The 26539-nt window shown below is 49.7% G+C and overlaps 2 protein-coding genes across 2 annotated transcripts; both read left to right on the plus strand.

The window, feature by feature from the left end:
• The first annotated feature begins 1316 nt into the window (after window positions 1–1316).
• Window positions 1317–17595, plus strand: LOC144605919 (protein PML-like). Its single transcript, XM_078421591.1, has 8 exons — window positions 1317–1738; window positions 4179–4690; window positions 5386–5969; window positions 7271–7386; window positions 8586–8790; window positions 10939–10985; window positions 14553–14748; window positions 15676–17595. The coding sequence occupies exons 2-8, from the start codon at window positions 4182–4184 to the stop codon at window positions 16449–16451; spliced, it is 2433 nt and encodes an 810-aa protein (XP_078277717.1). The 5' UTR covers window positions 1317–1738; window positions 4179–4181; the 3' UTR covers window positions 16452–17595.
• Window positions 17596–20764: 3169 nt separating this feature from the next.
• Window positions 20765–25759, plus strand: LOC144605734 (protein PML-like). Its single transcript, XM_078421248.1, has 4 exons — window positions 20765–21237; window positions 22588–22640; window positions 22761–22893; window positions 24701–25759. The coding sequence occupies exons 2-4, from the start codon at window positions 22626–22628 to the stop codon at window positions 25438–25440; spliced, it is 888 nt and encodes a 295-aa protein (XP_078277374.1). The 5' UTR covers window positions 20765–21237; window positions 22588–22625; the 3' UTR covers window positions 25441–25759.
• The last annotated feature ends 780 nt before the right edge of the window (window positions 25760–26539 follow it).

The following is a 26539-nucleotide window of genomic DNA, read 5'->3' on the forward strand; positions in this document are numbered from 1 at the left end:
CGTACCCTTTAAGTTCTCTCGACCCGACACAAAGTTTTCACCAAAAATCTAAATCACCGCCTTCCTTTTCACAGTTCACTGAAAATGTTGTTGCGGCTAGATCGGGTGGTGAAGGCAGCTTTTGGCACTCTGACCTTCATCGGTCAGGGAATTGAGTATAACACGTTATGTAACAGTTGTACAAGATATTGGTGAGGACACATATGGGGCATTAAGTTTGGTTTGGGTCACATTGCTGTGTAAAAAGATGCCACTAAACTGGAAAGAGTGCAGAGAAGATTTACGAGGATTATTTAGGAAAGGTTTATAAAGGTCTATGGTTCAAACCAAGACAAATGGGTTTGGTGTGGACGAGTAGAGTCAAAGGGCCTGTTTTCGTGCTGTGTGACTCTATAACTTGTATCCTGTCCCACAGTGACTCTTCATCATCACCTGGCCTTGTGAGCAACCTCGAGCGAATGAAATCTTTTACCGTGGTAATCTACGCTGCGGACAGGGGTCAGAGGGTCACCCGCTATGCGGGCAGCAGCTGGTGGATCACAAGCCATGGGGCAGTGGTGGAGGAATCCACAGGTGTGCAGGAATGAGTCGCCAGCTGTCAAAAAGCCTGGGCGCGGTTAGGACTGAGGCCGGAGTTCACTCGCTGTAGGTCAGCGGCCGAGGGGTTACCAGCTGTGGCTGGGGGCCGCCAGCCTTGTAGGATGGGGTCACAAGCAGTCGAAAGGCCAGGGGGTCGCCAGCTGTGGGGGCAGCCGCCTGGGAGTAGCCAGATGTGGGGGCAGCGGCTGGGGAGTAGCCAGCTGTGGGGGCAGCGGCCTGGGAGTAGCCAGCTGTGGGGGCAGCGGCCGGGGAGTAGCCAGCTGTGGGGAGCCCAGCTGTGGGGGCAGCGACCGATGAGTGGCCAGCTGTGGGGGCAGCGGCCGGGGAGCAGCCAGCTGTGGGGGGGGGGGGGGGGGGGGGCAGCAGCTGGGGAGTAGCCAGCTGTGGGGAGTCCAGCTGTGGGGGCAGGGGCTGATGAGTAGCCAGCTGTGGGGGCAGGGGCTGGGGAGTAGCCAGCAGTTGGGAGTCCAGCTGTGGGGGCAGGGGCCAGCTGTAGGGGCTGGGGAGTAGCCAGCTGTGGGGGCAGGGGCTGGGGAGTCCAGCTGTGGCTGGGGAGTCCAGCTGTGGCTGGGGGGTCCCGCTGTGGCTGGGGGGTCCCGCTGTGGGGGCTGGGGAGTCCAGCTGTGGGGGCTGGGGAGTAGCCAGCTGTGGGGGGTCCAGCTGTGGAGGCAGGGGCTGGGGAGTAGCCAGCTGTGGGGAGTCCAGCTGTGGGGGAAGTCGAGTTATGACAGCAGAGGTCGGCGGGCGGACGAGCGCCAGCCTTTCCTTTCCTTTCCTTTCCTTTCACTTTCATATCCCTGTGAAATCAGGGACACAACGCGGAAACAGGCCTTTCGGCCCATCGAAGGCGGCGCCGACCAGCGTATACTCCGTGTCCACTCTCATGCACACAGGGGACAATTTTATTTTGACAATTTACAGAAACGAATTAACCTACAAAACCTGTCCGTCTTTGGAATGTGCGAGGAAACCGGATCCGGTCCCAGGGTGAAGATACAAACTCCACACAGACAGCGCCTGGAGTCGGGATCGAACCCGGGCCTCTGGCTGTAAAGCAGCAACTCCACCGCTGCATCACTTGTCCGGGACGTCCAGAGACCGAGCCACAGGGAGCCGCAGTCCCCCTCCCCTCCCCTCGGTAAGTGCCCGCCACCCCCCCCCCCCCCCCCCGCTGCCAGCTCTAGGCCTCTGCTCTCCGCAATATCAGAGACTGGAGTTGACAGTTCTGTCCCCTCCTCCGGGGGACGCCTGTCTCCACCAGAAGCCCTCGGGGAAGGAGGGGGGATTATTTATTTATTTATCGTTGTATCTACCATTGTATTGCCATGTCATTCCTGTAAACAAGGAATTTCATTGCGCCCTGGTACGTGTACATGACAAACTGGTCTGAGTCGCTGTATTTAGGACTGAGGGAAGGGAGGGCGGGGGGGGGGGGGGGGGGGGGGGGAGCACATAGGCGGTGGAGGTGTGGGATAGCAGTGGGTGGTTGGTGGACCGAGGAGGGGCAAAGATGGTAACCATCAGGGAAGAGGTGAAGGGCAGATAGATTTAAATGGGAGAGGGGGTCGTGGGTGAAATGAGTGGCTTGTGAGTGGATGGAACCAGGAAGAGGAGGGGATGGAATTGGGCAATGGGTAGGTGAAACTGAACAAAATTAGGCAGGGGATCAGGAGGAACACAGAGGTGAGGGTTACCAGAACGTGGAAAATTCAACCCACTGGGTTATAGGTTATGAGGTAACAAACAACCTGTTGGGTGAACAGTGAGGCAAGCAGTATTTGCAGGGGGAGGGGAAAAGAATGGTGGTGATACAGACTGAGGTATATGTTATATGAGATGCTCAGTGACCTGGGTGTCCTGGTGCATATGTGACTGAAGGTAACATTTAGCAGGAGATTATGAAGACAAACGGGATGGTGGCCTTCCTCAAGTCAAGTCAAATTTATTTGTCACATACACATACATGATGTGCAGTGAAATGAAAGTGGCAATGCCTGCGGGTTGTGCACAAAAAGAATTACAGTTACAGCATATAAATAAAGTTAATAAGTTACTATTAGTGTCGACAAAAATTTAGTCTCTGGGGTTATAAAAGTTGACAGTCCTGATGGCCTGTGGGAAGAAACTCCGTCTTATCCTCTCTGTTTTCACAGCGTGACAGCAGAGGCGTTTGCCTGATCGTAGCATCTGGAACAGTCCGTTACTGAGGTGGCAGGGGTCCCTCATGATCTTGCTTGCTCTGGATCTGCACCTCCTGATGTATAGGTCCTGCAGGGGGACGAGTGTAGTTCCCATGGTGCGTTCTGCCGAACGCACTACTCTCTGCAGGGCCATCCTGTCCTGGGCAGAGCTGTTCCCAAACCAGACTGTAATGTTGCCGGACAGGATGCTCTCTACAGCCCCAGAGTAGAAGCAATGAAGGATCCTCAGAGACACTCTGAATTTCCTCAGTTGTCTAAGGTGGTAAAGGCGCTGCTTAGCCTTACCCACCAGTGCAGCAATGTGCGTTGCCCACGTCAGATCCTCTGCGATGCGGACTCCCAAGTATTTAAAACTGCTCACCCTATCCACAATAGACCCATTTATCTCCAGTGGCGTGTACGTCCTTGGATGTTTAGCCCTTCTGAAGTCCACAATCAGCTCCTTTGTTTTAGTGACATTCAAGAGGAGGCTATTGTTCTGACACCAGAGTGCCAGATCAGCCACCTCCTCCCGGTAGGCCTTCTCATCATTGTTGGATATATATAGAGAGGATTTGAGTACAGGAATAAAATTGTCATTGTAAACGCACCGGTAAGGTATTGTGTACAGGGATTGGCCTGAAGAAGAATGTCACCTGCTAGAGAGGGAAGTACATAGAACAGCAATGGCAACTTTGCCATCGAGATTGGATCAACTGTGACTGGATTTCTTGGAGTCTAAAGGATGCTAGCTGATCTTATTGAAATTCAGGAGATGGTTACAAGGTGAACTGGCTGGATTGAGCAACCCTGAAGGCCAGCACTTTCTTCGCAGTGGTATGGCCAACCCCTCATTTTGAGACTTTAGTTTAGAGATACAGCGTGGAAATAGGTCCTGAGGCCAACCAAATCTGTGCTGAACAACGACCACCCGTGTATGCTAGATCTATGATTTATCCCAGTTTCTCATCCTATGCATGAGGTGCAATTTACAGATGCCAATTAACCTACAATCCTTTGCATCTTTGGAATATGGGAGGAAACCAGAGCATCTGGAGAAAATTCATGCAGTCACAGGGAGAACGTACAAACTCCTTACAGATAGGACCTGTAGTCGGCATCAAACCTGGATCTGTGGCGCTGTAGGGCAGCAACCTTACTGCTATGTTACAGTGCCGTCCAACCTAATTTGTCCAGGAAAATGACACCTCCACATCAAGTGAGTGGACCAAATGCTGAGAAATAAAGCAGGCAGTCTGACTCTGGGAAAGCCAGGCTGAGAGAACAAGCCCTGTGATTTTTAAACTTTACAATGATATCAGTTATGGTTGCCAAAACAACCTTTGTACTCATTGTTGAAATGCGATGTGTTTAATTATTTTCTTCTTCTGAATTAAGGCGATGGAACCTGGATCAGTTGCCACTTTGTCAGATGAAAGTGTGATGTGTGGAGTTTGCTGTAACCAGCTGAGGAGTCCCAAGCTGCTTCCATGCCTGCACAGTGTCTGCCTGGAGTGCCTGCAGAATGTGTGGGCGGGGCAGGACTTTGCCACCTGTCCCATCTGCAGTGCCCCCACAGATGGGAACATCACCAAGGTACAAGACAACACACTGCTGGCCAACCTGGTGAGCAAAGTGCAGCTGCGGCAGAGGATTGATTCCGGGCTGGGCATCTGGTGCAATCTTTGCCAGGCATGTGGCAGTGAAGAGCCTGCCACTTGCCTGTGTTTCACGTGTGATCAGTTCTTGTGCCGGAAATGCTTCCATGGCCATCAGCTGTTGACTGAGAAGCACGGACACACGGTGAAGTCCCTGGAAAACCTGAAGGCCCTCAGCTGCGAGGAATTTGCCATTTTATCAATGCACGAGAAGCAGGCCGTTTGTCCAGAACACAAGGACCAACAGATCAGGTAAAATCGGCCTCCCCATTCAGTCACGCAGTTTGGTAAATGATCCAAGTTGTATTCCCTTGGAGTTCGAGTGTTTTCGCTGGATTCAGAAGATGGCAGTTGCATCAATTCTGACAACATACAAAAACAGAAATTACACATAAATTATATGACATTTTTAAAAAAAGACTTGAAAAAAAAATATTAATGCAAAACACAATCAGAAAACAAATGCATGGTGGTGCAAGAGGTGGCCGGCCTGTGGTGTTCCATCGCCGAGGTAGAATTTGGGTTGTGCAGTTGTGTTCAAAAACATGATGGCTGTAGGAAAGTAGATGTTCCTGAATCTGGTCATGTTGGTCTTCGGGCTTCTGCACCTCGTACCCAACCATGACAGTGAGAAGAGGGCATAGCTCAGATGGAGGGGATCCTTGATGATAGATGTTGCAGTGCCAGGTGTAGATGCTTTCGATGGAGGAGAATGTTTTACTTGTGATGGACCAGGCTGAATCCACTATTCTTTGCAGCATGTTGTGTTGCTGTGCATTGGAATTGCCAGATAGGCCTTGCTGCAACCGGTCGGGATACCTTCTGCACGACATCTGTAAAAGTTTGTTCGAGTATACGGTGGCATCTCTTAAACTTCTCGCAGCAGATTGTTGAGGTTGCATCTCTCTTTCACCATGTTGATCTGTCTTTTCCTGATTTATTTTCAGCTTTTTCTGCAAGACGTGTTCAACCAGCGTCTGCTGCAAGTGCCTGCTGCTTCACCACATCCCCCAAGGCCACCTTTATCATGACATTAAGCAGGAGGTTCGACAGGAGGGCGAGGTGTTGAAACAAATGGTGGACGCGACACAGGAAACATACACTAGATTTGCCGACAGTCACTCAGAACTGATGACCCTGAAAGAAAGACTGGACTTGATGAGAGATGAAATTGGAGCTTCAGTGAAACGTCAGGCTTTCATCACCCAGCAAAAAATCATTTATCAAGGATGCAGCTTGACGAGGGAATTGGAGGCTATGTGCAAGCTGAAACGACACAAACTGGCCAACAGGCTGAGACAAACAGAGCAAACGTTGCAAAGGATGAGAGCTGGCCACAAGCTGGCCGACTTTATGCTGAAGTTTGGCACTAATAACGAGATGATATCGATGTCTGAGCTGATTAGATCAGGCCTGATGGTCTTGGGGCAGGCTGTGCCCTTCGACACGAGCGAGGAGGTCACCTCAATGGAATTAAGGGAATGCACTCTGGAAGTAAAGAATCTACTCGGTACCTTCCCCCTCAAAAGAGGTAAGTAATGATGTGGGAAACCTTGGGTGTGGTGGGAGGGGGAGCTGGCTGAGGTGAGCGTGCTGATGGATGATGCCAGATGAGGGGTAATGATGGTTGATCCATTTGGAGTGGAATGTCCAGCACTCGGATACATACAGTCCTCCAACGTCAAGAACCTTGTGATGCATTATTGTTGGTGGGCAGAGAACATTAGCCTGAATCTCAGCGAGATCACTGCCCAACAGAGCTACAAGAAACAAACACCAAAAATAACTGCAGCTATCAGATATCTTCAACTGAAAACAAGAAATGCTGGGAGTCAGCATGTAAAGGTAGCTATGGAAGATAGACACAAACAGCCGGGCTATCTCAGCTGGTCAGGCATGCCTGAAATGATAAAAGGAATAGGTGCCGTTTCGAGTTGAGACCCTTCCTCAGGTATAAAGAGAAATGGTTAACGTTTCAGATCCGGGACCCTTTGGAAGACTTTACGAAGACATTGTTGAAGCACAAGGTCAGAGCAGGTAATGGCGGGAGGATCCAGACCAGACCAAAGAGGTTGGATAATTAACATTGAGATGAGGGAGTCATTTCCACATAGGAGGTGAGAGTCCTTTGAGACCATTGAATGCTGAGGGCCTTGATCTGGGGCAGGAAGGTGGAGCAGCTGAAAGATGGTATTCCTGACTACTTCTTGTGTGTGTGTGCGTGCACCAGTGGTGTTTGCTGGGACAAGGTAGAGAAGGTATTCTTTGTTACCAGTCCATGCACATTTACCCTGACATTGCTAAGTGGTATTAACTTGTTGCGTGCCTTGGGTTACCAGTGTTTCCTCAAGGTATTTATTACATAAAATGCTGGAGTAACTCAGCAGGTCAGGCAGCATCTCGGGAGAGAAGGAATGGGTGACGTTTCGGGTCGAGACCCTTCTTCAGACTGATGTCAGGGGGGCGGGACAAAGGAGGGATATAGGTGGAGACAGGAGGATAGAGGGAGAACTGGGAAGGGTGAGGAGAACAGAGGGACAGAGGAACTATCTAAAGTTGGAGAAGTCAATGTTCAAACCGCTGGGCTGCAAGCTGCCCAAGCAAAATATCTGCTGAGTTATTCCAGCATTTTGTGAAATAAATACCTTCGATTTGTACCAGCATCTGCAGTTATTTTCTTACACTAGTGTTTCCTCAAGTGTTGTCTACCGTGATGTTCCTTGCCCAGGGTTCTACTGAATGAGGCACATCGGGGGCAGCTGGTAGCATTTTGGAAATGAGATGCTTGTTTCTGCTAAGCCCTCAGGTCTAAAAGTCTTTTGTTGTTTACAGAACAGGGAGAGGGAGTGAAAAACCCAGAAACTGAGGAGGAGAAGAGAGAGGAATCGAAAGATCCAGAAAATGAAGAGCCTCCACTGGTAAATTGGGATTGGAAACTGATTTCATTGGTATGTTACCGATGGCATCTCTCCGTGTTGTTACATTTAGGGCAAAGTGAAAGCTCAGAGTGGACAATATTTCAATAGGGGAAATAAGTCAAGTCAGATTCAATTGTGAGCTGTTTCTAAATTCATTGCAAATGTCCACTTCATCTCTCCTGCCACAATGGAGTGGATGCCGGCTGTATTTTTTGTAAAAATACAAGAAGTGGAATGTGACATTGTTTTAATAGAATCACATTGCACGTGTCAATAGAAGTGATTGCTTGTCAATATCTATGACTGCCTGTGGTGTAAATGACAGACTGTGTTCTTAAGAGACAATGGTATCTGATTATTGCCGGGAGATTTTTTTTTCCCCTAGACTGTTTACTTTTGCAAGGCAGTTATTATTTCTTCCAGTCAGTCTCCAAGACAACTTTCAAGTGATCCTCCAATTCTCTATCAAAATTGCCACTTTGGCCTGTGTGATGGAAGTAATGTGTAGATGCTGGTGTATGCCGAAGGTAGACACAAAGTGCTGGAGTGACTCAGAGGGTCAGGCAGCATCTCTGGAGAAAAAAGATGGGTGACGTTCCAGGCTGGGACCCTTCTTCAGACAGAAGTCTGGACTCTGAAGAAGACTTGAGTCTGAAGAAAGGTCCCAACCCGAAACGTCGGCCATCTTTTTTCTCCAGAGATGCTGCCTGTCCTGCTGAATTACTCCAGCACTTTGTGTCTATCTAATGGAAATAATGTTCCTTAATTCATCACTTGGGTTGTGTCAAATCCATGTTCTGAAAACACGCATTATAGCAGATTATCTGCACTCCCTCAATATGGTGATGTTGCTGGAATGTATCAGATAACTCATCAGATCATCATTGAGGTTGATGTCTTTGGGTCTTTGTGTCATTTGGGAGAGTGGGTGGAGTATCGCCCACAGTCTTGTCCAAAACTCTTGATAAGTAGCACCTGTGTATGGAGCAAGACTGGGGCAGGCAGCAGACTGGCCTGACACCCCTTGCCGGGCTTTATTTTTGAGATTTATAGAACAAAGAGAAAGAAAGCTCACCAATCTATTGACCATGAAGGATTGGGAGGGAAACTTTAATACTTTAATGGATTAGAAGAGTGGTGGGGGGGGGGGGGGGTAACTGGCCAAAATGAGTTTGGAAGGCCAGAGGTTCTGCCAAATGCTCAACAACTGTCCTTTTTGTTTTACCCAGGAAGCTTCCAAAAAAGTACAAGTTGAAAGTTCTGTTTCAGTGGATGGGAAAAGTGCACCAGATAGCCAGCCACAGCCCCGTTCCAGTGATCACGACTATAGTGTGAGCGAAACAGCACCCCAGCTCCCCTCATCAACTACCACAGAGAACGTCATCCTCAACATTTCCAGTGCCAAAGGCGATGAATCGCAGCAACCTGCGGCAGGTCAGGATGCAACCTTGCTAATTGCAGTGTAACAACATTGAGCATTTCCAGTCCGTTCTATGCAGGGTCACTGTGCAAGGTTAAGAAGTAAACCATTGGAAGTTCTATAAGGATATCCAGGGCGGGGGGCGGGGGGGAAACACAGGTTAAGTACTTGGTAAAATTCTCCAAGTTGTCCAATTTCAACCCCAACCCCACAGATGCTTCCTTCTATATTTGACCAAACTTCCAACATCTCTTGTTATCCAAGGTTCCCGAACCTTGCTATCTTTATCTTTCATCTTCACAGGAGGTCTCTTCACAGACCTCTATCCGCCCCCCACCTCTGGTGACCTCTCCACCAACCTCTGACGACCTCTCCCCCAACCTCTGGTGACCTCTCACCCCACCTCTGGCGACCTCTCACCCCCACCTCTGGCGAACTCTCACCCCCACCTCTGGCGAACTCTCACCCCCACCTCTGGCGACCTCTCACCACCACCTCTGGCAACCTCCCACCTCTGGCGACCTCTCCCCCAACCTCTGACAACCTCTCCCCCCCACCTCTGGTGACCTCTTCCCCCACCCCTGCCAGCCTCTCCCAACCTCTGGTGATCTTTCCCTCCCACTTCTGGCGACCTCTCCCCCCACCTCTGGCAGCCTCTCCCCCCCCACCTCTGCTGATCTCCCACCCATGGCGATCTCCTCCCCCAACTCTGGTGCCCTCTTCATGTTGACTGACGGTTGTCGCTGGCCTTCCCTCTCTGGATGTCCCCGGTGCAACTCATCCCAGCTGTTCTCAGTCTGTGGGTTGCTGAGGACCTAGCTGATGTTGTCGAGTTCAGACCTGAGAGAGCACCGTCCACACCACCCTTGCTCCCTTTTGGATCACCTCCACAGAGCAGTGTGATCCTCCCTCAACTCAACTCATTCCCCAGCCAGGATCATGTCGCTTAATGATGTGTAGGCAACAGACAAGATCGAGAAGATCCTAACCCTCCTTTCAAAGACCCTGACAACCCACTTCACTCCAATGCCAGGATTTGGGCATCTCACCTTCCACAGTTCCAGTGAACTCCGAACAGTGAGCGCTGAAAATCCATGGGCCTTTAAAAAGACAATAATGAGCATGGTTTTCTATCACCAAGTGCTGAGAAGTGAGATGGTAGAGATGGGTGATTGATGGTCATAATGGAGGTGCTGGATTGACGTGTCGGTTTCTATGTGAGTGTTAAAATTAAACCCTGGGAAGGTAATTTCTTACAGTGCTCCCAATTTGGAGTGCAAGCTCATGTGAGGGAGAACCACTTGTCCCGTGACATCACACCACCCCCTATATCTCCAGGGCTACTTGCATCTTCCAGGCTGAAAAGGCCTATGATGTTAGGTCACCCAATAGCCTAGGCGACAAAAATGCAATTAACCATGAAATATTGTGAGGACAGTGGATGGAAAAGGCACCAGATGCATACACGTCCTCTCTTTTGATTTTTCTATTCTCTTATTTCAACAGAAAAGAGTTAATGAGTCATAGAGACAGGCCCTTTGGCTCAACTTGCCCTTGCCCCATCGACTAAGATGCCCCATCTACACTAGTCCCACCTGCCCACATTTATATAGAGTCATACATTTGATCTACTCATTTGTTCTGAGGTAATTGGAAAACCTGGCCAAATAATTCACATTAATAACAATGCAGTGTGTTCTCCCAATTACAATGATTAAAACCACTGATAGACATCAAATGCTCAGCGGGACAGGCAGCATCTCTGGATAGGAGGAATGGGCGACGTTTCGGGTCGAGACCCTTCTCAAACCACTGCGTGGGTGTAATAGGTAGACACAAAATGCTGGAGTAACTCAGCGAGTCTGGCAGCATCTCAGGAGAGAAGGAATGGGCGACGTTTCGGGTCGAGACCCTTCTTCAGTTATTTTCCTACGCATGGATGTAACAACTTACTTGGACAAACGTCAGTATATACTATGGTAATAGGAGTCCCATGTGCAGTTACTTCCGATTGTAAATAGGAATCGGGGGTGATTTTAACAGTTGATGTTCCTTTGGGAGCCCTGGACTCATTTCAGCTTAAATTTATTTACAGTTAAATATATTCAGAGAAGTTTAAAAAACGAGTCCGCAGCTCAAAATATACAATTATTTCTTCACAGAGGCAATGATAATCTCGTCCGGTGACAGCGAGGATAGTGGCATCATGGTGAGGAATCCCTGCTTTTTTCCACCAAGTTGCGAAATCATATAACTGCAGCCAACGTACGGTGTGTACTGTATAATGAACGTGTATACTTTATACACAGTCATCTATATATCACTAAAACTCTGTGTGGCTCTGAGGGATCGTGTTTGTTTGGCTGAGGTTAATTCGTTTGGCCGTTAACCGTATTTGTGCCCCGTCACCCATAGCACGACAATTTTAGGACCACCTTACTCACCAGGGACTCTTTCATCCAAATTTCATTCAAATTAGTCTTAGGTTTTTAAAGTTAGAGAGATTTTAAAGTTCATTAATTTGCTTATTAAACTGAAACTTGGCAAGGTTCAGCGTGTGACGTTACAATGGGAGGGGGGGGGGGGGGGCACGACCAATGGGGGATGGGACGGGACACGCCAGAGTGACGGTAGTGGCGGCCAATGAGGGGCGTAGAATTTTCTCATTTAAAAAACAGTTTAGCTTAAAGAGGAAAAAAAAGTTTCGTTTATTTCATTCTTTCAAAAAAAAGTCCTTCAATAGTGCTCACATTTACATTTTTTTTAAAGTTAAGAAAACGAGGAGGGAGGGGGGATGGAGTGAGGGGGGAGGTGGGGTGCAGTGAGTGGGGGAGGGGAGAGAGGGGTGGGAGGATGGAGTGGGTGGGGGGTGGGAGGATGGAGTGGGTGAGGGGTGGGAGGATGGAGTGGGTGAGGGGTGGGAGGATGGAGTGGGTGAGGGGTGGGAGGATGGAGTGGGTGAGGGGTGGGAGGATGGAGTGGGTGGGGGGTGGGAGGATGGAGTGGGTGAGGGGTGGGAGGATGGAGTGGGTGAGGGGCGGGAGGATGGAGTGGGTGAGGGGTGGGAGGATGGAGTGGGTGAGGGGTGGGAGGATGGAGTGGGTGGGGGGTGGGAGGATGGAGTGGGTGAGGGGTGGGAGGATGGAGTGGGTGAATGGGGATGGAGTGGGTGAGGGGGGAGGGGGATGCAGTGGGTGAGTGGGGGGGAGGGGGGATGGAGTGGGTGAGTGTGGGGAGGAGGGGGGATAAGGGGGGTTGAGGGGGGATGGTGGATTGGGGGGGAGGGGGGATGGAGTGGGTGAGTGTGGGGAGGAGGGGGGATAAGGGGGGTTGAGGGGGGATGGTGGGTGAGGGGGGAGGGGGTGAAAAGATGGGTTGCGGGGGGATGGAGTGGGTGAGTGGGGGGACGGGAAGGGGGGGGAGTCGGGGAGGGGAGAGTGCTACACTAATGCAGGAGAGCTTTGGGCCCAACGGATGGCCGCCAGATCCGTGCGTGCGCGGTTGGGGGAGGGTTTCCATTTAGTATTCAGCTCCGGTGCGACGCAGTTGGGGGAGGGTTGCCATGTTGTCTTCAGCTCCGACCACAATCTCGACGCCCAATTGGTCTGGGTCCCACGTGGGGGGGGGAGGGGGGGGAGCGCTGGCGCTCCCTGCACTGATTGGTCGCCGGTGCGTCCTAATTTGCTCCTGCCGCTCATCCCCATGTGGAGTCCATTGATTGGTTCCGACCTCCCGCTTGACGCCCGATTGGTCCAGCTCCCACGTGGGGCGGAGTGCTGACGTTCCCTGCTCTGATTGGTCGCCGGCGCATCCTGATTTGCTCCTGCCGTTCACTCCCACGTGGAGTCCATTGATTGGCTACAACCTCCCGCTCGACGCCCGATTGGCCTGGATCCCCACGTCAGGTTGAATGATTGGCTCCGACCACCCGCTCGACGCCCGATTGGTCCGGGTCCCACGTGGGGGGAGCGGTTTCTTCCCGTTCAAAGCAACTGCAGTCGAGCTGACGATGCTGCTGAATGAGGGCACAGTCTCGAGCATCTCCAAGAGAGGATTTTAACCACAATTTTAGGCCCACCTTATCGTCGTCCCTTTGGTGCTAATGGAAGGAGTTTCATTGAAATTGGTGTTATATTTTTAGTTATTCACATTTTTAAGTTAAAATCTATCTCCTAGGGGGGAGGAGGGAGGGAGGAAGGATGGGGTTGAAGGGGGTGGAGTGGGGGGAGGGGTGGGGGGGGGAGTGGGGGAGGAGAGGTTTGGGCCCCAACGGGTCCACGGTCTAGTTTATTTTAAAGAACAAACACGATTTTCCCATGTCACAATGGGAACCCAACGAAGGAATGGGCCCAACAGGTCAACTTGGTATAGTTCTGGCTAGAAATAGAGTGTGCTCCATATAGTGCATATGGAAGCGCACTATTGTGTACTCCACAATATAAACTCTGGGGTTTTATATTGTCGAGTTTGCGTTCCCGGTCAGTTGGTTGATAATAATCAGAGTCGGCACAGACCTCACCTATCCATAGTTTATTAGAGATCTCGTAGACAGGTTTCTAAAAGCACACACAGAGTCGTGGACTCCGGGGCCAGTGGAAACGTGTCACACCAGCCCCTAGAATCATGCTTACTTTATTCCCCAAAACTCCAAAATTTACAGTTTATTACAACCAATCAGTTATTGGAACATAGTCAGTTTTCCCTTATAAGGCCCTAACATGCTGTTACTCAAGGTTTAGCCGGCATGTCTGTTTACTGTTTTTGTTCTTATATATTGTGTTTTTCTCCTCTGAAGACGAGCTGGGACATTCTGTGGTTTGGGCTACTGATTACTACTAGCTTTAGCAAGTTCAGCATTTTTGTGGTTACGTAACATAACATAACATAACATAACATAACAACACTTTATTGTCACTCGGCTTTTTACATCCATCACAGTGACTCCAAACACCCCCTCACTGTGATGGAGGCAACAAAACTTCCCCTCTCTTCCCCCCGCACCCACGGACAGGCAGCTCGACCCCTAGCGAGGCAAACGACACGCACAGTCCCCCCAAGGCCCCGCGGCCGAGCCGCCCTGGGCACCGAAACGTCCCGCGGCCGCACCGGGCGATGTTAAGTCCAGCGGCCGAGCCGCACCGGGCACCGAAACGTCCCGCGGCCGAGCCGCACCGGGCACTGAAACGTCCCACGGCCGAGCCGCACCGGGCAATGTTAAGTCCAGCGGCCGAGCCGCACCGGGCACTGAAACGTCCCGCGGCCGAGCCGCACCAGGCACACGTAGCCTCAAGCAAGTGATTAACCTAGCACACAAGGTTGCAAAGCCCATGCAAAGTCCAGTGGCCCAAGCAAACAAATAAGATAGATCTGGCTCTGCGTTCCTCATCTCCACAATATGAAAAACCCCAGGGTTCGGGGTTCACTGGTGTTTTGGGGTTCACTGCTGTCCCGGGGTTTGGGGATTCACTGCTTGTCCTGGGGTTTGGGGATTCACTGCTGTCCTGGGGTTTGGGGATTCACTGCTGTCCCGGGGTTTGGGGATTCACTGCTGTCCTGGGGTTTGGGGATTCACTGCTTGTCCTGGGGTTTGGGGATTCACTGCTTGTCCTGGGGTTTGGGGATTCACTGCTTGTCCCGGGGTTCGGGGTTCACTGCTGTCCCGGGGTTCGGGGTTCACTGCTGTCCCAGGTTTTAGGAGTTCCCTGCTGTCCCAGGGTGTTGGGGATCACTGTCGTTGGGTTACAAGGTGTGACTTTGTGCTGTGTTTCTCGGTCAGTTTGCGGAATCCTCTGAGACGACCGCTGTGCCGTTGCATCCCAAGAGCAGCAAAGATCCAACTGGTCACAAAGCAAACAACGGTTCTGGTCGGGTGAATGGGGATTGGTGTCAGGAGGGGCCATCGGGAATGTGGCAGTGTCAGAAGCTGCGAGGCCATCCTGTGGTCTTCTTCCAGGTCAAGACCACCAATGTGGGTGAGTTTATAGTTGAAAATGATTAGCTTCCTCCTCCACCTATGTGCGGCACAGCTGGTATCAATCACCCCCTGCTGTAGTACCTCTAACACTTCCTCTTACAGATCATTATACACACCCCCCACTGTTTGGAAATACCTGCCCCAGAGGTCACCCTTTCATTCTTTCTTTCTCACTTTAAACTCATGTTCTCTATTTTTAAACTCCCCTATCCTGGGGAAAAAATGGTGACAATCCAGCTTAACTATGGCCCTCAGCCTCCTTCACTTGAAAATATCCCAGCCCATCCAGACATAAAATGCTGGGGTAACTCAGCAGGTCAGGCAGCATCTCTGAGGAAAAGGAATCGGTAACGTTTTGGGTCGAGAACCTTTTTCAGACGGTCTGTCCTAGCCTATCCAGTCTGTATAACTTAAATCCTCCAGTCTTGGCAAAATTCTTGTGAATTTTCTCGGCACCCTCTTTAGCTTCATCACATCCTTTCAATTGTATGAAGACCAGAAATGTTTACAATATTTCAGGTGTGGCCTGACCAACATCTCGTACAGCTGTAACATGATATCCTGACTCTTGTGCTCATTGCCCCATCCAATGAAAGCAGGCAAGCCACACACCTGCTTCACCTGTTTGTCAACTTGTGTCTCCATTTTCAGGACACTATGTACTTGTACTCCAAGGTACACGCTCCAGGGCCCAGTCATTCACTGTGTGTACCCTTCCCTGATTTAACTTCTCAAATGCACCACTTTACATGTGTCTGAACTAACATTCCATCCACCATGCCGTTGCCCACTTTCCCCGTACAGAGAGCATCATGCCGCACAGTCATCCTTTCATCTGCTCCCCGTATCAGCGACGCGCAGTGATGACTCCAGCTGTGAATCCAGATGTGCCAAGTGTGTTCTGACCATGTTTTATTTTTGATAGGAGATGATGACATTGTGCAACTCTCAGCAGTGAGTGGCGAGAAGGTCTTCAGCGAGTACGTCATGCCCAGCAAGCCCACCTTGGCGCCCACTGCACGTGGCTTTTCGGCTGTGGGTGGGGTCCTGTACCACAATGGGGAACCTCTGGCGGCCTGCAGCCTCCAGTATGCCATGGACTCTTTCCTCCACTTCCTGCAGCAGCTGGAGATGCCTGTGTTGGCCGGACATGGCATCTGGACCCGTGACTCTCCAACTCTTTGCAGAGTTTTGGAGACGCTGTCCATGAAGGATCGCTTTGCCCAGTGCATTTCCGGGTTCTTGGACATTCAGTGGCTGGCCGAGAAAATTGTCCCCAAGTCGATGGTGAGGAACTTCCATCTGAAGCAATTAGTGAGTACCTTGGTTGGCAAGCTGGATGTTTACAATGAGCATGCCCTGCGGAGACTGTATGAGGCTCTGAAGCCCAGCTTGCAGCAGGCAGAGGACAGCCAATTCACTCTGTCCCAGCTGCAATGCCGCATGTCCCTGCAGACTCTCATCAACCAGAAAGTGGTTTCCCGCCTGGTTGCAGACAAACTTGCCCTTGAAGGGATCAGTCTGAAAACCTTGGAGCTGGCTTACTGCAGCAACCGGAGGTCGGGCCTGGGAAACCTGATGCAAGCCAGCAGGAACCTGGGTTTATCAGACATCAATAGGGTCACCAGGAATATCCGCAACTTCTTGTGCCAGCACAAAACCAAGAGTTGGCAGCGGGCAGGGTCTGCTAGTAAAGTGTAAATAGAACAGGGACCAGGCCAGTGTGACGTGTGGAGGATTATCCAGAGTGATGAGAATGTAAGGAACGCACAAGGCCATTCATCTGCTGTGTCTGTGTCCGAGCCTGTCAAGGAACAGTGCTCCAGCCTAATCCCATCCTCCCGTGCTGGCTCTGGGGTCCGGTGGCTCACAGCCCCTCCAGCCCACACCCAGACACTGCCTAAATGTGGGCACCGTTTCAGCCACCACTCCCCTCCCAGGAACCAAGGTCCACACCCCAACCACTCTGGCAGGAGAATGATTTTCCTCACCACCATCATACCACAAATAACAGTACGACAGAGGAACAGGCCCTGTGGACCACAACGACTGTGCCAAATATGCACATGATCCATATCCCCCCATTCCCTGTATATCCATGTGCCAATCCAAAAGTGTATTAAATGCCACTGTCATATCTGCTTCCATCACCACTCTGGCAGAACGTTCCAGACACTCACCATCTTCTGTGTAAAAAAAAACTTGCCTGCACATCTCCGTTAAACATTGCCCCCTCACCGAAAGGCTATGCCTTCTAGTGTTCGATATTTTCATCCTGGGAAAAAGGTTCTAACTGTCTACCCTACCTATATCTCTCATAATTTTATGTAGTTATATTTAGTACAATTCTTTTAAATTACAATGGCGATAAGCTCAGAATTCGCCCCTTAAAATGCCTCCTGCAACGGTGTATTAATTCAATGACACAGGAACATTTTACAGACTTAGAGCAAGCTGATGAGATAAGGATGGGATGAGATGAGTTGTTTCAATCATTTGTAATAGACATGATTATTTTACATAAATAAGCAATGTACAAGGGATATTGGCAACTTGCAGATAGGATGAAGGGGTGGGAGGAGCAGACTCTGTTGGAGGGACTTGTGTGCCTGACCTGTACCTGGGCTCTCACATGGGCCCAGTTGATCTCTTAATTATGGCTCAGATGAGGACAGCATACAAAACAAATGTTTTGCAGCAGAGGTGAGTTTCTTGAATAAGTCGCTGTATTGGGGCCTGGGCACTAACAAAAAATCAAAATAAAGTTTATTCAAAATTAAAAAATATGTACAAAACAAGAACTGTGCAAAATGTTTCTGACATTCTCCACGGCTATACAACCATCTGCTAGCGTTCTATTTGGTTGTGTTCCCAAACACCATAATTATACTCAACAACTTTGCCACTCATGTGGCCCCCTGGGGTGACATCCCTGCCCTTGTTTGAGGAACGTCTCAACCATATCTTGCCCCCCAATGTCCTGCAGTGGAAGAACCCTAGACAGTGATCCTCCCACTTTGAGCTTTGGCATTGGCTGCACCAAGCAGCCAAGACTACTGCTCCAGACTACTCCTGCAGTCTGGAGTGCGGGCCAGTCGGCAACATTCCCTAACGGACATCTGCTGAGAGATCAACAAGGGTTTGGGTTGACCAAAGAGCGTTTTTCACTGAGTTTATTACCTTCCTGGCTGCTGCATCTTGTAAACGTTTGAATCATTCACCAGTAACCCACTTTTCTTTGTAGTCATTGATCCCTGCGTCATCTTTGCAGGAATTGCCTCTCTCTGTCTGACAGGTGGTAGTTTTCTTCCTGTGTTTAGGAAACCATTCTCCCGATAACTTTGATCATGGTGACATAAAATGCGAACCGGCCCTTTGGCCCACGCCTATGTTTCCGGCTGTATATATATATATGACCCTAGCAGCCTCATCTAACTAATCCCACCTGCCCGCCATTTGGCCCATATACCTCTAAATATTTCCCATCCATTTAACTCCAAATGTCCTTTAAATATTGTTAATACCTCCTCAGGCAGCTTGTTCCACATACCCACCACCGTCTGGGTGAAAAAAAATTGCCCCTCGTGTCCCTCATTAAATGTTCTCTGGTTCTTGATTACCCTATTCCAGTTAAAAAAATATTTGTGTATTTCCCCAATCTATTCCCCTCCTGATTCGATATGCCTCTGTATGATCACTCAGTCTTTTGTGTTCAAAGGAATTTGAGCCTATCCAACCTCTCCCTATAGCTATTGCCTTCAAGTCCTGGGTGCATCATTGCAAAATTTCTCTGCACTCTATCCAACTTAACAACATTCTTCCTGTAGCAGGGTGATCAAAACTGAACACATTACTCAATTATGGCCTCAGCAGGTGACTTGAACAAGACCCCAGTTTATGGAAGGGCCTTTCAGAAGCCTGGTAACAAAGGGTAACGAAGCTGTTCCCGAATCTGGGGGAGCGTGCTTTCAAGCTTCTTTACCTTCTGCCAGATAAGAGGAATATGAGAAGGAATGACTGGGGTAGAACACGTCTTTGACTAAGTTGGCTGCTTTTCCGAGTCAGCGTGAAGTGTTAATGGAGTCAATGGTGGGAAGTCTGGTCTGTGTGATGGACTGGGCTCCATCCACAACTCTCTGTAATTCCTTCTGTTCTTGGGCAGAGCTATTCCCAAACCAAGCTGTGATTGATGTATCCCGACAGTATGCTTTCTACCGACAGTATGCTTTCTACAGTGCATCTGCAGAAGTTTATCAGAGTCACTGGAAAAATGCCAAATTTCCTCAGTCTCCTCTAAAAGGAGGAATCCTTTCCTGGCTGTTGCATCAATGTGGTTGATCAACGACAGATCATTGGGAATATTTATTCCAAGGAACTTGAAGCTCTCCCTTGATGCTGATTGAGGCATGTACGCCACCACGCTTCCTTAAGTCAATAACAAGCTCCTTGGTCTTGCTGACGTTGAGGAAGATGTTGTTGTCCTGACACCATGTCACTAAATTATTTATCTCCTTCCTGTACTCTTGTTGTGATTCAGGCCACCACTGTAGAGTAGGGGTGCCAACTATAGCACTCCCAAATACGGGACAAGGTGATGTCACCGCCCCGCGCACCACGTGACCTCACCCAGCCAGTGGCCACGTACTCCCGCACCACCAATGGCGGCCGCCCGGGCCGGGAGGCGGGTTGCCACGCAACCTCCGTTGGGCAGCGCCCGGGCCTCCGGGCCTACACTGTCCGGGCCTCCGGGCCTACACTGTCCGGGCCTACACTGTCCGGGCCTACAGCGTCCGGGCCTACAGCAACCCCTGGGCCTAATACGGGACAAGCAAGGACGGTCCTGTACGGGACAAGCCAATTTAGCACAAAATACGGGCTGTCCCGGCTAATATGGGACAGTTGGCAACCCTACCATAAAGTCATCTGCAAACTTGTAGGTGGAATTAGAACCGAATTTGGCAGTACATTTGTGATTTAGACAATAGACAACAGGTGCAGGAGTAGGCCATTCGGCCCTTCGAGCCAGCACCACCATTCAATGTGATCATGGCTGATCATTCGTGATCATGGCTGATCATTCTCAATCAGTACCCCATTCCTGCCTTCTCCCCATACCCCCTGACTCCGCTATCCTTAAGAGCTCTATCTAGCTCTCAAACTGTGGCCCCTTGTTCTGGACTCCCCAACATTGGGAACATGTTTCCTACCTCTAACATGTCCAACCCCTTAATAATCTTATACGTTTCAATAAGATCGCCTCTCATCCTTCTAAATTCCAGTGTATAGAAGCCTAGCCGCTCCAGTCTTTCCGCCCGCAATGAGTTTCGATTGTAATCATGTTTGGCTTCCCGCTGACTGGATAGCATGCATCAAAAGCTGCTCACTGAACCTCGGTACACGTGACAATAAACTAAACGGAACTGTGTGTTTCTCAGGCTTCTGGCAAATTATTTCGTCTGTAGCCCCCTAACGACGAACTTTAAGAGATGTTTGTTTATTTGAGAAAAACATTCTTATATTGCTGTGTAGGAAAATAACTGCAGATGCTGGTTACAAATCGAAGGTATCACACAATGTTGGAGTAACTCAGCGGGCCACAGTTGAAGAATAAGGGGTAGGCCATTTAGAACTGGGATGAGGACAAACTTTTTCAGTCAGAGAGTTGTGAATCTGTGGCATTCTCTGCCTCAGAAGGCAGTGGAGGCCAATTCTCTGAATGCATTCAAGAGAGAGCTGGATAGAGCTCTTAAGGATAGCGGAGTCAGGGGGTATGGGGAGAAGGCAGGAACGGGGTACTGATTGAGAATGATCAGCCATGATCACATTGAATGGCGGTGCTGGCTCGAAGGGCCGAATGGCCTCCTCCTGCACCTGTTGTCTATTGGGTCGGGCAGCATCTCAGGAGAGAAGGAATGTGCGAGACCCGAAACGTCACCCATTCCTTCTCTCCTGAGATGCTGCCCGACCCCGACCCGCTGAGTTACTCCAGCACTTTGTGATTCTTATACCGCTGGTCATTTTATCCCACCCACACATCTACCCAGTTTGGAGCCGCGGCAGGAACATCCCGATCCCGGACACCGAGGTCAGTGATCAGAGGCTGACCGAGCCTGAAACACATCTCCGAGCCTGAAACACAACTCAGCGGATCAGGGGAGAAGGAATGGGTGGCGTTTCGAGTCGAGACCCTTCTTCAGACTGAATTACTCCGGCATTTTGTGTCTGCGGTTTACACATTTCAGTTTCCTGTTCTCGGTCCCGTCACTCCCTACAAACTCCTCCCCACCCCACACCCCATCTCCCTTCTCAAACCCCTTGATGCCCCTGGATTGATGTCTCCGCCACCGCTCTCCGCCTAGCGCTGCCCGGACAAGTCCCTGGAGCTGCATTGTTGACAAGGAACCCGACTGAGTCATCAGGCGTGTCTCAGCTGAGAAGCGGGCGGCCGGTGATCCGAGCTGAGCACAGGTCCGGGGAGCGCGGCAGGGTAAGTACTCGATTGTGGGGGACGGTGGGTGCATGGGACGGTGGGTGCCCGGGACGGTGGGCGCATGGGACGGTGGGTGCATGGGAGGTGGGTGCCCGGGACGGTGAGTGCCCGGGACGGTGGGTGCCCGGGATAGGTCGGTGCACCGCGAAACAAGCTAGGGACAACCACTACTCTACTGTCACTACTCTACTCACTCCGACCTGCGTGAGATAACCACTTATGAGGTGTTTGCGCAGTAATCAACCAGAAGCAGAAGCAGAAGCACATGTTTTACGTTGTGCTCCCGTTCACTGCGCTCCGGATTGGGACCGTGTTGTCGTCCGCCCGGAGCACAGGGCTCCTGGTGATGTGAAGGACGGGGTCCCGGGGACCTGGTAACCGGTCACTGAGGTGGCACTGGTTAAACATCGACGAATCGGCCCATCTCTCTCAGTGACTGATGCTCCACAACCTCATGGATTGAAATTGCCCTGGGTGAAGAAATTGCTCTTCGATCTCTTCTGAACCCCTGACCCCTCCTCGTTAAGGCTCTAAACACCAGGTCCTGAATCCAGATCACGATGACGGGATGTCCCGTGTCTGTTGTGCCTCTTCCCACTCCTCTTACAATTCGGGCAAGCGTCCGGTCAGGAAGTGGACATGTTTAAGAAATGGTTGTTACTGGCAATTTGAATGGGATTGGGTCTCTTGCCCGGAGTGAGTGAATCGAGGACCAGAGGATACAGGTTGAAGGTGATTTAATAGGAATCTGAGGGGTGACCTTTTCACACAAAGGGTGGTGGGTGTATGGAACAAGCTGCTAGAGGAGGTAGTTGAGGCAGGGACTATCCCAACATTTAAGAAACAGCTGGACAGGTACAGGGATAGGACAGGTTTGGAGGGATATGGACCAAATGCAGGAGGTGGGACGAGTGAAGCTGGGACATGTTGGCCGGTGTGGGCAAGTTGTGCTGAAGGGCCTTTTTCCACACTGTATCACTCCATGATTCTACAAAACAATGTGGGGACACAGACCACGCAGGTCCTGGTGCAACATTGATCAAGGCCACATCTGCTGATAGAGAAGTAGTTAACGTTTCAGATGAAGGGTTCAGGATTTGAAACATTAAGTGGTTCTCTCTCCACCGGTGCTGCCTGGCTTCTCGAGTGTTTCAAGCATTTCTTGTGTTTATTTCACATTTCCCACAGCGGCAGTTTCGTGAATTTGCAAAGAAGTTTCACTCAGCGCTGCTTGCTGGGGCATTCCTCGACCAGCATCGCGGAGCAGTTTTCAGGGATAAGGGGTGAAGTGAGAAGAAAGTGAAAGGGATACTGAGTCATCTCTGAGCATGAGCTTTGTAATTACAGGTCCTGCAGTAAGATTCTGCAAAGCTACTGGGAGTGAGATGGCATCTTCTCAGGTAAGCATCTGTGCACAGGTTCCAGACTGTGAGACAAGTTCTGGACATCTAACCACCATTTATAGAGTTATTTATTAACATGACCAAAGTTGGTTTGATGAGTGAGTCCTCTTCCTGCAGGTTAAAGAAGATGGAGCTGGAGATGCAATGCAGAGAGAGTCTGGAGCTGAGATACCCAGTGGTGGACAGGATGGCCCTCAGCAGAGCACAGAGGAGACCCTGGTGTTCTTTGACTTGGAAACCACAGGCCTAGGTAACAGATGTATGAACACACATCTGCTGCTGCATGAACCATAGGTGCTGAGAGCCCAGGGATTGTTACAGCATAGGAGGCCATTCATCCCATCCATTCGTTGCTGGCTCTCCATAGTTCAGTTTGTCCACCTGATTTTCCAGCTCTTTCCCCAAAGTCCTGCTTTCTCTCTCGTCCCTCTCCTCTCACAGAAGAGACTGGTTTCAGTTGCACTAACTAGGTGAATTCCAGATCACAACCAATCTCTACATCATTTCCCCCCCACCACATCTGCTATATCAGTGTGAGAATTAGTTGACTGTGGAAGATGTGATGCAGTGCATGAACTAGGAGAGGGATAGAGTATTGACACCATTGGGTAAACCAAAGAAGAGAAACCACCACACATATCAACTTACGTGACCCATTCCCAGCCTCTCCCCCTGCCACTCCAATAAATCTTACTCACGGCCACTCCTTCATATCCTACTCCTCTGCCACTCCACCATATCGCACTCCCTGCCGCTCCATCATATCTTACTCCCAGACCACTATCGTATCCCTTTCCCAGCCACTCCATTATATCTCACTGCAGGCCACTCTTAACTGTATCTCACTCTCTGCTCGATCTATCTGTACGTTAGTCAGGGCACAGTCTACTTCCAGTTTATATGTTTCTCACTTCTGTGCAGTCTATCCTTGTCCCCCTTCTCCGCCACTCTCTCAGTGTCTCTCTCCTATCCCACAATACGTTCCAATGGATTCCATCCACCAGTCAGTCTGCAGTGCACTCCCATAGATATGTACATTCTCTCGTGATTTTGTTCATCTCCATAAGATCGCCCCTCATCCTCCTGCACTCCAAGGAATAGTCCTAGCCTGCTTAACCATCCCTCAGCATCTGATTGATCCAGCAAAAAAAGCCCCAGCCTATCCAGTCTCTTGTAAATCCAGGCCTTCAGTCTTGGTAACATCCTTGAGAATCTTTTCTCCACCTTCCTAACTTTAATGACATCCTTCCTTTAGCTTGGTGACTAGAACTGCACACAGTACTCACAGCACCTCATATTCCACTTGGGTAGCCTAAAACCTAACACTGAACATTGAATTCTCCAAATTTAAGTAATATCCCCCATACCCATTCTCTCTTTCCTCTGCCCCAACCCCTCCCCACCCAGGTGCACAGCTCTTTCTTCCGATATCCTGCCCGTCTTTTCCCCTATATCCCGCTTTACATTTCACTCCTCTTCTCCCCTTTTGTTTCCTATTCCTCTCTAGCCACTTACTCCAACCTGTTTGCCAACCAACCCCCTCACCTGTTGCAACATCAATTGCCTGGCTTTATCCTGCCATCACCTCTTTTCTAGGTGTCTTCCCTGCCTCCTCCCCCACCACAATCAGTTGGAAAAAGGGTCCCGACCCAAAAAGTCTCCTATCCATTCCAGGCACAAATGCTGTCTGATATGCTGAGTTATTCCAGCACTGTGTTTTACATAATACTCTAAGTGTGCTCTAACCAAATGTTTGTACAGTTGTAGCATCAAGTCCCAACTTTTGTACTCAGTTTCCCGCCCGATGAAGGCCTTCTTCACCATGTCTACCTATGCTGCCACTTTCAGAGAAATAGGTACAATCCTCTTGTCTCTCTGTTCTATAACAATCTCCAGAGCCCTAGTTCCAGTTTATCTTGCCAAAGTGTTAACTGTACCTGTCACAGTTAAATTCCTTCAGTCAATCCTTGGTTTACTTTCGCAGTTGTTCTCTTCACTGTTGCTATACCATCAATTTCTCTGAAAGAAATGTTGTGCTTTATCATTATATCTTCCAGAAAAGAATTGTGACATTGTGCAGTTGTCGGCAATGAGTGGCGAGAAGATCTTTAACAAGTACATCTTGCCTAGTAAGTCCATCTCGGAAGGTGCGTTTGCCATTACTGGATTTCAAGTCTTGGACGGGGTCCTGTACCTTCGAGGGGAACCTGTGCAGGCCAGCAGCCTTCAGGACACCTTGGAAGCTTTCCTCCACTTCCTGCAGTCCCTGGCCACACCTCTGATAATAGGGCATAACATCTGGAAGTTTGATGCTCCTATTCTTTTACGAGTTCTGCAAGTGCTCTCCATGAAAGAGCAGTTTGACAGTTGTATAACTGGATTCTTAGATACTCTCTTGCTCGCCAGGGCCATTATTCCCAGGTCAGAGGTCAATAGTTATAGGCAAAGTGAATTAGTGAAAGTGTTTCTTAAGAAAGGTTATGATGCTCACAATGCTGTGGAAGATGCAAAAAGTTTGCAGGAGCTGTATTCCGTCCTAAAATTTACTCCAGAACAAAAGAAGGGCAGTCAGTTTTCATTCTCCCAGCTTGAATGCCAAGTGTCTTTGCAGCCCTTACTCAACGAAAAAATAATTTTCTCGCAGTTTGCTGATAAACTTGCAATGCAGGAAGTAAGCTTCGAGAAGCTGCAATCAACGCATCAACAAGATAAGGAGGCAGGGCTGAAGAACTTCCTCCGGTCTCTGGGACACATTGAACCCACTTACATCAGGCTCGCAAAGTTTTTTAGTAAGTGAAGAGCATGGTTGTATTGAACCCTTGAAGTTGATTGGTATAACTCGGTCACAGAGACTGTGTATTCCTCTCAATGTGCTCTGTCTGCTTCCTTGTAGCTGAATTGCCCTATGCAGCTATTTTTACCTAATTACCCTAAAAGCACAAAAACAGACTGCTGGAGAAACTCAGCGGGTCAGGCAGAATCACGTTCCCTCCACAGATGCTGCTTGACATTTCAGTTCCTCCAGTACTGCTGAAGATTCCAGCACCTGCAGTCTCTCATGTCATTCTTATTAATGTATTTTCTATCTATATGAACTGAAAATGTAACCATGTAGATCTTAAATAAATAAAATTTTATCATCATGACTATGCTTCAAGGCAAGCACAGTAAATGAGAGAAATAGGTTAGTGGTATTCTGGGCAAAAATATACCTGGGAGGCGCTGTGGTGTTCTTGAAGATGGTAATGGTTGTATCGTGGCCAATCATTAGAACTACAGAAGCCAAATGGAATTCTTTCTTAGGACTGATGAAGGTACTGACTTGTGCTAGGAACAGTTACAGAGGTGCAGGTTTGTATCCGAGACTATTCTTATTCTTCAGGAAGTCCAATTAAAAAATCCTGCAGACTCTGAAAATCTATATACTAAAACTCTTGTTCGTTTGTTCCTGAACTACAGCCAAAGCGGTACACGATAGCGCAGCAATTGTAGGCCCACCTTACTCACCGTCGTCCCTTTGGTGCTAATGGAAGAAGTTTAATTGAAATCGGCGTTATATTTTTAAAGTTATTCACATTTAAAATTTTAATATCTCCTAGGGAGGGAGGGAGGGGAAGGGGGTGGAGGGGGGATGGATTGGGGAGGGGATGGGAGGGCGTGGAGGGAGGGGGTAGGAGGGGAAAACGGGAGTTGAGGGGGATGGAGTGGGGAGGGGAATGGAGGGAGGGGGGGGGGGGAGGAGAGAGTGCTGCACCAATGCAGGAGAGGTTTGGGCCCAACGGGTCCACTTGGTCTAGTCTGAAATAAAACCTGCAGGTCAGGCAACACCTCTGGAAAGAGAAACTAACGGTTCAGGTTGGAGACCAATGGGGGAGAAGGGGAAAAAGAGGGGAAGG

The sequence above is a fragment of the Rhinoraja longicauda genome, chromosome 25 (assembly GCF_053455715.1).
Source record: "Rhinoraja longicauda isolate Sanriku21f chromosome 25, sRhiLon1.1, whole genome shotgun sequence".
NCBI classification, from domain to species: domain Eukaryota; kingdom Metazoa; phylum Chordata; class Chondrichthyes; order Rajiformes; family Arhynchobatidae; genus Rhinoraja; species Rhinoraja longicauda.

Coding starts and splice junctions, on each gene's coding strand:
- LOC144605919 (XM_078421591.1), top strand. CDS start 4,182: ATGGAACCTGGATCAGTTGCCACTTTGTCAGATGAAAGTGTGATGTGT. Junction 10,986..14,552: donor GCGAGGATAGTGGCATCATG/GTGAGGAATCCC, acceptor TTTCTCGGTCAG/TTTGCGGAATCCTCTGAGAC. Junction 14,749..15,675: donor GGTCAAGACCACCAATGTGG/GTGAGTTTATAG, acceptor TATTTTTGATAG/GAGATGATGACATTGTGCAA.
- LOC144605734 (XM_078421248.1), top strand. Junction 22,894..24,700: donor CTTGGAAACCACAGGCCTAG/GTAACAGATGTA, acceptor TATATCTTCCAG/AAAAGAATTGTGACATTGTG.